Source organism: Heteronotia binoei, chromosome 13, assembly GCF_032191835.1.
Source record: "Heteronotia binoei isolate CCM8104 ecotype False Entrance Well chromosome 13, APGP_CSIRO_Hbin_v1, whole genome shotgun sequence".
NCBI lineage: Eukaryota > Metazoa > Chordata > Lepidosauria > Squamata > Gekkonidae > Heteronotia > Heteronotia binoei.
In genome coordinates this window covers 80,245,321-80,259,385 of record NC_083235.1, presented here as the reverse complement: position 1 = coordinate 80,259,385, position 14,065 = coordinate 80,245,321, and the positions used below count along the sequence as shown (strand labels likewise).

At 45.7% G+C, this 14,065-nt stretch overlaps 1 protein-coding gene across 1 annotated transcript in view; it reads right to left on the bottom strand.

The window, feature by feature from the left end:
* Positions 1-212: 212 nt before the first annotated feature.
* The window catches only part of NDEL1 (nudE neurodevelopment protein 1 like 1), a 75,406-nt gene continuing 61,553 nt past the window's right edge, over positions 213-14,065 (bottom strand). Inside the window, exon 8 of the mRNA XM_060252425.1 lies at positions 213-1,459. Coding sequence (XP_060108408.1) covers positions 1,369-1,459 — 91 coding nt within the window. The 3' untranslated portion in view covers positions 213-1,368. The remainder of the gene's footprint in view (positions 1,460-14,065) is intronic.

Below are 14,065 nucleotides of genomic sequence, written 5' to 3'. Positions count from 1 at the left end.
TGCAGACTGGGGAAGCATGCACCCCTTCCCTTCAAAATGTTACAAGTTTAGAGCACTAGAGCTGAACAGTTATCCAGAGCAATCCTGAAGAGCTATTTCCTCACAGTTGAAACGTCATTCATTGACGTAAACTAGACTAATTGCTATAGTGTTGATCACTACTTCCTGCACAACCACCAGGAATCAGAGCACAAAATAACAGCAGATACATATTTTCTGAAAAAGCCAGTGTGTGTCCACATTAAAAGATCTTTATTTTTGGACCATCTCTCTTGTTGAACCACAGGATGGAAGTCACCACAGAAATCTGATGCACTGTCCTAGGGAAAACATGCCTCAAAGATTCAGAATAAATAAAACTATAAAGCTCAACTTATGTACAAATATCTTAGGGAAAGATATTATGTTTACAAACCTATGTACAATAAAACAAATATAAACAGTCAATGCAGCAAAGGACACAGGAAAAGGGCTGACAAAATCCCAAACAGTGAGTGGTAGATTTGTCCCCCAACCATCCTGCTGTGGCTTCAATTCCCTCCTCCCTTCCCTTCTCATGGGCAATTCTCATTAACAAGCCCAAGCCCAGTCCACTGGCTTCTTTGAAATAAAACAGGCAAAGCCGGCTAAATGGGATGAAGCTGATTGGAAAAGAATTGCAAAATTGGGGTGAGAATTCTCCATTTAAAAACCCCCCAAAACATCAGCTTTGTTGAGAAGACATAATTGCACAACACCACAGAGGAGATGCTGCCACACCCAGATATTTTCCATGACTTCAGCGCCTTAGCGTGGGTGCTGCAACAGGTCCCAGGATAACTCAGGTACATCACTTTCATTGGAAGTATGGAAGATCCATTCTGTAAATACAAGTTCATACTGCATCCCAAGAGCACCAGCTGACCAGAAAAGTTTAGGCCTTCCCCAACTGTAGAGACTTATTCTGGGACAGAGAAAAAATAGCACATGGATCTTTGTGTGCTTAAGTGCAGGGTATGGAGGAAAGAAAAGCAGTGTGAAGAGGTGGGGGAAAGGGACTGCTAAACAACAAGCCAGCAGACCCATGTTGACTTAGAGAACTCGGGTGAGGGGAACAGAAGGTGATTTGGGCAAGTGTAACTCCAGCATCCTGTGAAACAGACATCAGTGGTGACCATATTAAAGAATGTCCATAATGGAAATAGAAAGAAATAGACTGTATTGACATCAGGAGTGTTGTCTTTGTTCTGGGATCTTCTCTGGCCAGTTTCTGAGTGCTGAAACATCACTCAGTTCCAGCAGGGGGCACTAATGGAAAAGTACTGCAAGCAGCTCTTTCCTTGCTCCTTCAAGAACCAATTTTAAGTCACAATGTGGCCTTGCAACTGTTCATACACTCAGAGGAAGTATGCCTGGTGCTGACGATGGTCTGGAAGTTCCTAGACCTGGTGGTGGTCCTTGATCAAAGCCATTTACTGCCCTGTTGAAAACAAGAGAAGTCAGTCACCAAGAAGCAGACAGGCAAAAGTTGCACCCCAGTTATGTTCTAGCATTGGGAACAAAATGGAACCCATCTCCTAAGGGCTACCCACTCACGTAACACTGCAGTTCCCCTCTGCCATGGTAAAAGCTACAGACATGCTTATCAATGCACACAGCTGAGATGGAAAAATCCAAAAACTGTTAATCATCTGTGAACCAATAACTAAGCTCCTGGAACCCATGCAGCAAAAAAGCTGCAGCAGATCCTTTCACAGACACCTCCTTTTTGAAAACTTCAAACTAGTAACACAGCTTGAAGCTTAGGAAGCTATCCCTTTGGGCTAATTCTTTGGTGATCTTGAGAGTGTGGAGTGAATTGTGGAGTGGCCTGAGGCGGGAGCGTTTGAGGCTGGAACGTGAGCAAAGCCCGGAGGAGCTGAGCGGCGGCGTCTGGCGAAGCTGCGGGAGAGGGACGGGGCAAAGTACCAAGGTAGCTGGGCTACCAGTGGGACGACGGCCCCTCCTCTCCTCTCGACGTTGTAGTTGGGGGTTGTGGATAAAGAACGGGGGGGGGGGGAGCTGGAACAGGCTGGGGAACATCAATGGTGGTGAGGTGACCAGAGGACGCCGGCAGAGACGGTGATATCAGCAGGCTACTGGGCAATTCTGGGTCCCTGGTGGTGTAACCGCGCAGCTGGAGGGAAACGGGGGCTAGCACCTCCCTGGGCCCCCAGTGTTGTGTGGAGGGCTGCCTCAGGTTGCCAGATAGCACAACAGTACACTGCACCTCTGAGTAAGACCTCGCTCCCGCTCCCCACCCCCAATGAGAACACGCGCACTTACACGGACATTGCCCAAGTTCATCTGCACTCTATGGACACTGACGCACTTTAACAACAACAACAACAACAACAAGAACATTGCACTTTACGGCTATCGTCACTTTGGAAACAACAGCACTTTACCTAGTTTTTAAGTCTCCTACCTTTTATTCCAACGGATTTTAACTGCCAAATTTTTAAATAGAATTGGATAATTATTTATTGTTTTATTAAATGATATTTATTGATTAGCTAATTGGAGTTTTATTTATGGCAAACTAATTAGAGATGGGTTACTGGTTGGGGGTTTTTATTTATGGAGCCAACTGAAGTATTAATTTAATTATTGTTAGCTAATGAATTAGAGATTGATTGGGGGAGGGATTTAAATTAAATAGCTATTAGTTACTGGTAGTTGGCAGTTTATTGGTTGGAGGTGGGAGAGTGAAGAGGGAATAGGTATAATTATTCTGCCAGTCGAGGGGCTGGTGGCCACCAGTAGGAAATGACGGGCCTGGGGATTCCTGTACTCCTGGGGAGGGGAAGGTATGATAGTGGGAACAGGCAGAATTATAAGGGAAGGAGGCTGAGACATGACAGTGCTCCGCCACGACCTTCCTGCCATATTAGAGTCAGTTTGCGAACCCGAGGCACTGTGCCTGTCTTCGGAACATGTTCTGGATGGTTTCAGTGCTCTCAGCCTGGAGGAAGTTGACAGGATCCTCCTATCTGCATGCCCAACAACTTGCAATTTGGACCCATGCCCTTCCTGGCTGATTAAATCCTGCCAGAGGGAGCTTAGATATCCTGTACAGGATATCATAAATAGATCCCTGAGGAAGGGGCACTTTCCAACACCGCTTAAAGAGGCAGTGGTCCGCCCCCTCTTGAAAAAAACATTAGACCCGGCCGAATTGGCACACTACCGGCCGGTCTCAAACTTGCCCTTTTGGGGCAAACTTATTGAGAGGGCAGTGGCGATGCAGCTACAGAGTTTCCTGGAGGATGCTTCCGTCCTTGATCCCCTTCAGTCTGGCTTTCGCCCAAGCCATGGGACAGAGACAGTGTTGGTTGCCCTGGTAGATGACCTTCAACGGCATCTGGACCGGGGCGACTCGGCAGTGCTGATGTTGTTGGACCTGTCGGCAGTGTTCGACACGGTTGACCATCGGCTACTGACCTGCCGCCTCACCGACGTGGGGATTCAGGGGTTGGCCTTACAATGGCTTTCCTCTTTCCTTGAGGGTCGGGGACAAAGGGTCGCGATTGGGGGTGAGCTGTCCCAGAGACACACGCTTGATTGCGGAGTGCGTCAGGGAGCGGTTTTCTCCCCGATGTTATTTAACATCTATATGAGTCCCCTTGCCCAGATTGCCCGACGGTATGGGCTGGGTTGTCACCAGTACGCTGATGACACCCAGCTCTATCTGCTTATGGACGGCATCCCAGAAAACTTGGACCGGGCGGTACAAGGCAGGTGGCTCAGGCTGAGCGGGCTGAGGCTAAATCCGGTGAAGACAGAGGTTATTTGCTTGGGTCGTCGTGGTCCGGGAGGGGAAATCCCCCTGCCAGTTTTTGACGGTGCGCCTCTGACAGCGGCGCACAAGGTCAGGAGTTTGGGGGTACTATTGGAGCCTTCCTTAACGGAGGCTCAGATAGCAGCCACTGCTAAATCCACATTTTTTCATCTTAGGCAGGCGAGGCAGTTGGCTCCTTTCCTGGAGCGCGACGACCTAGCAATGGTGATCCATGCAATGGTCACCTCGAGGTTGGACTACTATAATGCCCTCTACATGGGGCTGCCCTTGTGCTGAACCCGGAAGTTGCAGTTAGTGCAGAATGCCGCGGCCCAGTTGTTATTGGGGCTCCCAAGATGGGAGCACATTCGGCCGGGGCTCCGGGTTCTGCACTGGCTGCCAATAATATACCGAGTTCGGTACAAGGTGCTGGTTATTACCTTTACAGCCCTATATGGCCTAGGACCTGTCTACCTTAGGGACTGTCTCTCCCCACATGTTCCCCAGAGAGTACTGAGATCGGGATCTCAAAATCTGCTTGTTATCCCCGAGCCAAAGGAGGCCCGCCTGCAATCCACCAGGGCAGGGCCTTCTCCATAACGGCTCCTTTCTGGTGGAACCAACTGCCGGAAGGGGTGAGGGCTCTGCGGGACCTTGGTCAGTTTCGCAGGGCCTGTAAGACAGCCCTCTTCCGGTTGGCTTATAATTAACTGGCATTGGAAGCTGAGTGTAGTTCTGATAGACCACCGTTATATGTTTTATTATTCTACTGTTTTAACTGTGTAAGATGTTTTAAATTCAAATTATGTTAGATTTTTATGTGTTGTGAGCCGCCCTGAGCCACTTCGGTGGGAAGGGCGGGATATAAATAAACCTGAACTTGAACTTGAGATCTTCCAAACACAGGAGTCTGCAACAGACAGGTAGCCCCATTGGCCTTTCCTCACAATCAACTATTTTGACAACCTTTGTCCTCTGGAAGTAGGAAGTTGCCATATAATAATTTACCCTCTACTTTTCATTCTCCCACAAACCCACATGCACACACCAAACCTACCTCTGATACTATCATCTTGATTCAGAGGCAACTGATGTAATAACTGCTACAGCTGCCCCCAATCCCTCCCGCAGCTGTACAGGAGAGCCATCCCATCTTAGATCAAAAGCCAAGACTGACCACCAGGTCTAAATCACATAGAGAAAGATTTCTTACTGTGCTAAATGGCCTAAAGCATAAGATTAATAATGCTGAGGATAGTTGCACTTGGGGGTTATGAAATTTAGCATCTACAAAATAAATTGGAAAGCTTCCAGATTAAAGGAATTTGCTTTGGATATGTTCAGTCTTTTTCTAGATCCTGAAGAGGGAATATAACAGGGAAGAGAGAAACTGAATAACAGCAGACTATATATGTACTAGAGAGCCCCATGGCGCAGAATGTTAAGCTGCAGTACTGCAGTCCTAAGCTCTGCTCATGGCCTGAGCTTGATCCCAGTGGAAGCTGGGTTCAAGTAGCTGGCTCGAGTTTGACTCAGCCTTCCATCCTTCCGAGGTTGGTAAAATGAGTACCCAGCTTGCTGGGAGGAAAGTGTAGATGACTGGGGAAGGCAATGGCAAACCATTCCTTTAAAAAATCTGCTGTAAAAACGTTGTGAAAGCAACATCACCCCAGAGTCGGAAATGACTGGTGCTTGCACAGGGGACTACCTTTACCTTTTTTTACTGGAAGAATGGATTGGGATTCATGAGGAAGGATCATGGGTCAGAGCAAGGTTACACATACTGGCTTACATCTCAGCATTTTGTTTTTTGTTATCCAAATATGCAATGCCTATTTTTGAAAAGAGAAGTCAGAGGTCAGATTGGGTACAAGAATTTGTGTTCAGGCATTTGCAGTATGATCACTATCATGCCCTCAGTTCCTCCAGGGCCTGAAATTTCATGACTTCCTAAATATTTCAATGTAGTCTAAATCTAAGTGATAAAACTGCAATACTGCAGTCTGTGCTCTCTGCTCATGACCCAAGTTCGATCCAGGCGAAAGCTGGTTCAGGTAGCCGGCTCAAGATTGACTGAGCCTTCCATCCTTCCGAGGTAGGAAAAATGAGTACCCAGCTTGCTGGGGGGAAAGTGTACATGACTGGGGAAGGCAATGGCAAACCACCCCGTAAAAAGTCTGCTGTGAAAGCGTTGTGATGCGAAGTCACCCCAGAGTCAGAAAGAACTGATTCTTGCACAGGGGACTACCTTTTTTAAAGGTTAAATCTGCATATATCACAGTGTTTGAAAGGAGTATTTAAACTGCTTATGTTTTCTCTATAATGTGCTTGGTTTCTGACTTTAGGAACTCAATGTGGCCTGGATCCAAAAATACCATCTGGCTGCTGAAGTGAAATAAAGTTACCAACAAATTCTCGCAATCACATGCCTTGTCATATGTTGGTTACAAGCTATTCCTGTTGACAAAAGATGCACCACAGATTGTTAACTTCCAAAGGAACTGGACAGAATAGAATCAATATGGTGAACTGTTGCTATGCCAATAAAGGTCTGTCTGTCTGGTGAACTGTCTTGGCCCATTGTCATGGCTCTGGCTTCCGGGTCACCAACTCTAGTGGATTCTTAGGCAGCTGGGCAAACGAAGAAGACAGAATGCAGACTGGTAATGCCAGTGAGCCAGAAACAAAATTAGCTTGAGGCAACCAAGCCAGTTCACCCTTACTAAGACCTTTTGGAAGCTGCTGGGCTAGCCACACAAAGGAGTGCTAGAAACAGCCAAGAGTTGAAATAAATAACTTTAATAACCATTAAACTCTTTTCTAAGAGTGTGCACTTGGTATATACCGAGCAAAATAAATATTCTCCCCCAAAGTACCTTATCAGTATTTTGGGGGTATTTTTTCAATAGATTCAGATTTGAGAATCTCATTTGGTTACTAAAATACCCACACCTAAATAAAAGCTGATATTATTTGTCTGTTATTGAGGTATGGCTAGAAGGCATTTAAAGAGAGACTGCGGAATCTTTTAAATGCCTTCTGAGTTCACTTGCAGAGTCGTGCCACCACCATGAACTGAATTTGCTGAGTTGTGCTGCTGCCATAACGCAACTCAGCAAACTTGCAGAGTCATGCCATTGCTCCAGTGTCACTCAGCGAGTGAACTCCATTATACCCCATAGCAGGGTTGGCCAAACCGCAGCTTGGAAGCCACATGTGGCTCCTTCACACATACTGTGTGGCTCTCAAAGCCCCCACCACCCCATCAGCTGACTTGGAAAAGGCAGTCCCCTTTTTAAACCACTTCTCCAAATCAAGCCGGCAGCTTGGAGAATGCATTTAAAGTTAATGTTGCTTTCTTTTCACCTATTTCTCCCTCCCCCATCTATTTGCCTTCCTTTCTTTGCTCTCAAATATGTCACAGTCATGTCTTTTGGCTCTCAAACATGACATTTATTCTAAGTGGTGCCAAGTTCAGCCACCCCAACCCTATAGGAATAGTTCCTGTAGGGCAGGGGTCCCCGGTCTGTGGACTTGTCCCAGTCCGTGGCCTGTTAGCAACCAGGCTGCCACTCCCCATCCAATGTCCCCCTGCTGCTGCCCCCACTTGCCCGTCACAATGTTGCAAACCAGCACCCTGCAAACAAAGAAGCTCTGCTCCCCACCATGGCCCACCCCCTCCCCTCCCTTCCCCTGTACCGCACTGTGTTCTGCCTCCCCTCTCCTGTCCACATAAGTAGAGGAGGCTCGGAATCAGCCCTGCCGAAGCGGTAGAATAGCGCTCAAGGAGGCTTCTCCCCCCTCACTTCCAGAAGTGAGGGAGGGGGCGAAACACCTCCTCCAGCCTCCTCAGTTCAAACAACAGATGGATGGGACAGTCATGAGAAGGGAACCATGCATGGAGCCAATGGGAATAGAAGACAACTGGGATACGGAAATTTTTGTAGTGGCCCCCTCTTCATCTTTTGACACTGTCCTGGGAGTGGGATGGCTAGCCAAGCATGAACCCAATATAAAATGGGGGGATAAGATTATAGACTTCAATTTTCTGAAGTTTCAGGATTAACTCCTCTTTGAGGGTTTTAAAAAATTTAGCTATATATCCATCTGGCTCAGGTGCTTTACCATTTTTCATTGCATTAATTGCTGCTTCAATTTCTATTTTTTCAATTGGGTCATTCAAAACTTTTTGCATATTTTCTGCTAAGGGTGCTATTTTTATCTTTTGTAAGTACTCATCCATCTTTTCTTTCCTTATTTTAACATCTTTAAATAACTTGGCATAATACTTAAAGAATTCTCTTTTTATTCCTTCTTGATCTACCACCTCTCTTCCATCCACCACAATTTTATTAATAATTTTACTTTCTCTTTTTCTTCAGTTGCCTGGCCAAATATTTTCCGGGTTTGTTTGCTCCTTCGAAAGATTTCTGCTGCAATCTTTTCAGATTCCATTCCAGTTCTTTATTTAACAAATGTCTCATTTGCGTTTGTAATATTGTAATCTCCCTAATAATTTTCTTTTTCCCTGGCCTTTTTCTCAGTTCCCCTTCTTTTTTCTTTATTTCATTTTGAATGTCCAACATCTGTTTTTCTTTTGCCCTCTTATCTTTGTTATTCAATGTAATCAATATTCCTCTCATTACTGCTTTATAAGCATCCCAGATGGTCTGAAATTCTATAGCCTCTTTATCGTTTATTTGGAAGACAGCTTTAGTTTCATTTTCTAGAGATGTCACTATTTCTTTATTCTGTAGTAAATCTTCATTCAATCTCTATCTTCTCAACTTCTTACACAATTTTGTAATCCACATTATTGGGTTATGGTCAGCCCCAATTTTAGGTAAAATCTCTATTTTCTTTGTTATAAGGCCTAAGTCTTTAGTGCCCCACAACATGTCAATTCTGGAAAAAGTTTTATGTCTTGCTGAAAAAAAGGTTCAGTCCCGCACTTCAGGATTAAATTTCCTCCATATATCCTCCAAATTTTCTTGTTTGACCAATTCAAAAAAAGACTGGCAATTTTCCTTCCTTATTATTCCCCCCCCCAACCTATCCAGTGTGTTCTTAATTGTTTTATTAAAGTCCCCCATTATCAAAACTTGCTCATAAGTCAGTTCATCAAATTGTTGTATAATGTCTTTTTAAAAAAGCATCCTTTGCACCATTTGGTGCATAAAGTCCCAATAACAACAGCTTTTTTTTTGCATTTAATATTATTTCTACTGCTACATATCTTCCATCTTTATCTTTAAACACTAATTTCGGCTCCAATCCTTGTTTAATATAGAAAATCACTCCCCTTTTCTTCTGTTCAGCCAATGAATAAAATTCTAGTCCCAGTTGTTTATTCCATAAAAATTTGTAATCCTTTTGTTTGATATGCACTTTTTGTACACAAACTATATTACAATTTTGCTTTTTAATCTAATGAAACGTTGCCTTTCTTTTTTTGTGGTGAATTTAGTCCATTTACATGCCAAGATAATAATTTGTAATCCATCATGGTGCAAATTCTTTATGTTCTTCATAAAACCTACGCAGTTCCTGTGTGCTTGTAATTGTAATCCTTTTACCTTGCAGCTCAAAGCTCAGACCTTCAGGTATTATCCATCTATACCTCATTTCATTGTCACGTAGTTTTTCTGTCAATTTTTTGTATGCTTTTCTGTCATTTATCACTTGTCTTGGCAATTCTTTCATGATTCTTACTCTACTGCCTCCCACTATCAATGCCTTTTCAAAATTTTTATTCAAGATTTTTCCCACCATTTCTTTTGTCATATATCCTATAACCACATCTCTTGGTAGATTATTTTTCTTGGCATATAGTGAGTTCACTCTATACATATAGTCATACATGCTTCTAGTTGCTTCAGGATCTTCCTCCAAAAATTCTGCAATTATTCTTATTATATATCCTTTCAAATCAGTCTCTTAATCCTCAGGTACTCCTCTCAGACGTATCTGGGTTTCCATCAATTTGCAGTCATGAATTGCCACCTTTTCTTGCATTTTTAGCAAGGTGGAATCATGTACTTTCACTCTCTCTTCCACCTTTTGCACTTTCTTTGATGTTACCACAGTCTCGTTTCTGAGATCTTCTATATCTTTCCTTAGCTCTTCAATGTCTTTTCTAATTTATTTTTTAAAAGCAGTTATCATATCTCTCACCCCTTTCATCATCCTGGCTTCCATTGCTTCTAATTGCTTTTGCATTTTCTCCATTGAGGCAATCCTTGCACAGGTTAATTTATGCTCTGACATTTAAAAAAACACCGAAAATTTTGACCTCTCCAAATTAAATTTAAACTATCAGGTTTGACAGAGTAAGGCTTGCCCTTTTCAATAAGCCTAGTTTCGCTGTCCTCAGAGCCTCCTGGGCTCAGATATTAATTTTTAAAGTTTTCATTTCTTCCAAAATGGCGGTTGTGACTTTCTGCTTCCCTTCGAAAAAATTTTTCCTTCAAAAGGCTTCTAAAATAATGATCAGCGATAATGTCCAATAGTATTTACCTTATAATTGTCACCTCTGTCAGCTTCACCAATTTTTAAGGTCCCAAACACTTTAAAAACTTTGTTTAAATTTTGATCTCCTAGCAATGGCCGCCCATGTTTTTCTATGATATTATTGTCCTAGAGTAGGCTAGCTGCTTCAATGATTTCCCTTTTCCATCCAACACTTCTGCTTTTCTTGCCCATTTTCACTGGTAAAAAGATCTCGCAATGTTTGACGTATTTCCTGTGTTGACTGTGAGAGCTGCAAATCTGTGACGATGGGGCTTTTTCACCAAAACCACAAAACAACCAGGTTTGTTTTCAATACAAAAGTCACTGCGAACGCTTCCTTGTCCCACACCGACCAGTTGCGCTGTTCTTGTGAGACTTTTTTAGAGCTATAGGTGCATGGTCTTCACCTCCCCTCCGAGTCTTTCTGCATTAATATGGCGCCTATGGCCCCATCGGAAGCGTCACATTTGACCACGAAGGGCTTAAGCTCGTCAGGATGAGCCAGCACCGGTTCACTGATAAATAAGCGTTTGAGTCGCTCAAAGGCTTTTTGACAGGTGGGGGTCCAAACCAATTTTGCCCCCGTTTTTTTTTGCTTCGGGCCCTTTTCCTTTAGTTTTTAGCAAGTCTGTTAGGGGCAACATCACCTGGGCGAACCCCTGAATGAAGCCCCTGTAAATATTGACTAACCTGATAAAAGATTGTAGCTGTCTACGTGTCCTCGGGGGTAGCCGAAGTGGTGGCCAGCCTAATGAAGCCTCTTTATATTCTTGTCTATGAATTTCCTTAGTTCTTCTTTTTCTGCCCACCCCATAGAGTACAGTTTAGCTTTGGGTAGCTCTTGGCCAGGGATAAGTTCAATAGCGCAGTCGGTGTTCCGGTGTGGGGGGAGCTCATTCGCCTCCTCCTCGCTGAACACCCTGCGCAGGTCTTGGTACTCCCTGGGGATGGATTGGACTTCTTCCACGGATATACACATTCTGTCGTTCCTGGGGGGTGGATTAGGTCCCCAATCCCTCAGCCACCGATGGTGTGTGCACCTTTTGTCGGTAAACTCTATGGTTTGATCCCCCCACTGTATGTCCAGTTGGTGCTTGGCTAGCCATCCGACTCCCAACACTATATCAAAAGATGAGGAGGGGGCGATCACAAAAACCGCAACGTCCCAGTTGTCTTCTATTCCTACCGGTCTTCTACACAAGGCTCCCCTCGCATTATGGACTCGTCCTTTTGTTCAAATTGGATCAGGTGGGGCAGAAGGTTTCGGGTTAGTCCAAGGGCATCCACTAACTTTGGGGTGATAATTTCCCTCGTGCACCCGAAGTCGATTAGGGCTCGGGCATGCATGAAGCGTTTAAGCTTCCGATTTAACAAAGTCAATGGGACAAAAAACAGAGATCCAGTTATTCTCACCCATAACGGTGCCATTAGATCCACAACCTGCTTCCTGGCACCTCTCAGTGCAGGTCGCTCTCATTTCCCGCTGGCTCGGCTCCGCACGATTTCTCACTCAAGTCGTCCAAAATTATAGTATCCTCGTCTAGCACCATCGATGTAGTGGTGCTTTCCCGGCTCGACTCTTTGGGCCTGGCTGTCATCTTCTTGGAGCCTGTTGCTGTTGGCTTCGGAGTGAGGGGGAACTCGAGGTTTCTCCGGGCAGTTGGCTGCCAGATGGCCTGGGTTGCCACAGCAAAAGCACTTACAACCCGAGGGGGGCTTGGCGGTTCCTCCTGGGGTTGATCCTTTCTTCAGCTCTACTTTGCCCCCTAACCGAGCCTCACGTTCCCCCCTTTCCCCCTTACTGCAGTTGGCGCTGGAGGGCCACTCACTTCATGTTGGTTTCCACCTCACCGGCTAATTGCACCCATCCCATGAGAGTTGTGGGGTGGGCTTGTTGAAGGGCCCAATCCAGAAGGTTGGCATTCAAGCCCTGCTGGTAAGCTTGGATCTTCATCATCTCACTCCAACCTCGAATTTTGGCGCATTGCGCTCAGAAGTCGGCCGTGTATTCGTGTACCGATTTCGACCCCTGGTGCATGTCTCGCACAACGGTGATGGCCCAGGTCTCCTGGAGGGGGTCCTCGTACTGGACTAGTAGGGCTTGTAGGAATCCGGCTACGCTGTTGAGTTCAGGACCTCGCGTCACGTACAGACTCACATACCAGCATCTAGCAGCCCCCTTAAACTTGGACCCGAGATAGTCCACTCGGCTGAAGTCGTCTGGAAACGTGTTCCCCCATCAGTAGTGATGGAAACAAGTTTATGCATGTAACTATTGGCTTGGATGGTGAAATATTCCACCTCTTCAGGGTAGCCATCAAAGGTGGTGACCAGCTCCCGGCCTCTCCCATAATCTCGCGGCCCAGGGAGCGCCAGCGCTGGAACCCCAGGCAGGGCTGGGATTGCTGGGGCCGCAGGGGCTGCTGGTGGGGCTGGAGCCGCTGGTGGTGCCAGTGGAGCCCTTCCGAAGTCACGCAGCAGCAGCCGGTCGATTTGCCTCTGCATTTCTCGTGCCATGAAGGTGGCGTTCGCTTGGATTTCGTCCCGCAGCTCCCGAGCCATGGTTGCCATCTCTCCCCTTATGGTTTTCAGGACCCCCTTTTCCTTCGGGGGGCTCCCGTTCTCCTCCGAGTCCTTGTTGGATCGCGGCCCTCCCCGTTCTTCCTCGTCTCGACTGGAACCCTCGTCCCCGTGTTCTCTGGGGTTCCCGCTCTTCCCCCCCTTCACGGGCCTCGTCAGGAAGGTCTCGTACTGTGCCGGGGCCTCATCCATCAGGGTGGTAGAGGTGTGGGGCTCCCACTTCCGAGGGGTGATGAACAGCTCCTGGATGTCTGTTGAGGACCCGCATCCCGCGACTCTCCAGGTGCCTACAATGTGCCGGGGGGGGGGGGGGCGGTCTTTACTTCTACTCCTTCCCAGGAATCAGTAGGTTCTCTGATACCCGGAACCTTTTCAGCCATCCGATTTAAAAGTTGCCAGTGCCGATAAACCCTATTAGTGAATCAGTTCCAAAATGTCAAGCAAACGGATCTCAAAGTAATGAGTCCTTGAGTTGAAACAAAGTATAGGTTTATTGATAATCCATGTGCTTCTATTGAGCCAAGAATTGGAACTGATACAGAGTAATAGCAGAAGGCATACTTAAAGATGGCACATCAAAGGTTCTATCAACAAAGCTTCAATTACTAAACAGTCCTGTATTCACGTGTGAAAATTCACACAGTACTTTATCTCCCTGCGGCTTTATCTTCAAAGAACAAATTCCTGCATTTGTTAGTAAAAGCGAGAGGCGCAGGGAGGAGGCACCGGCTAACTCTCTACTTTGATGTGCCTCAACTTTGTTTTAGGGTTAGTAATGGTTACAGCATGGCAGTTATATTCTGATAAACATAGACAGTCATAATAAAATAAAACATTGCTTGACATATTAGCGATCTACCATGCCATACAGTCCTTTCAACCTCTTCTCATCAACAAAACGATAGCCATCATGACAGACAATACGACAGAATGTCGTATATAAATAGACAAGGGGGCACAGTTTCACGCAAACTATGTCTCCTCGCTCTGACAATTTGGGAAACAATTTGGGCTTTGGGTGCGTCACTTATGGCGACACATCTTCCAGAGGACCAGAATGCTTGTGCGGACTTCCTCAGTCGGGGGGGGGGGGAGCCTCTACAGCCCATCTTCCTAGAATGGGGAACTCCGGATATAGACATTTTTGCCACTCGCAACAACAGGAAATGCAATCTC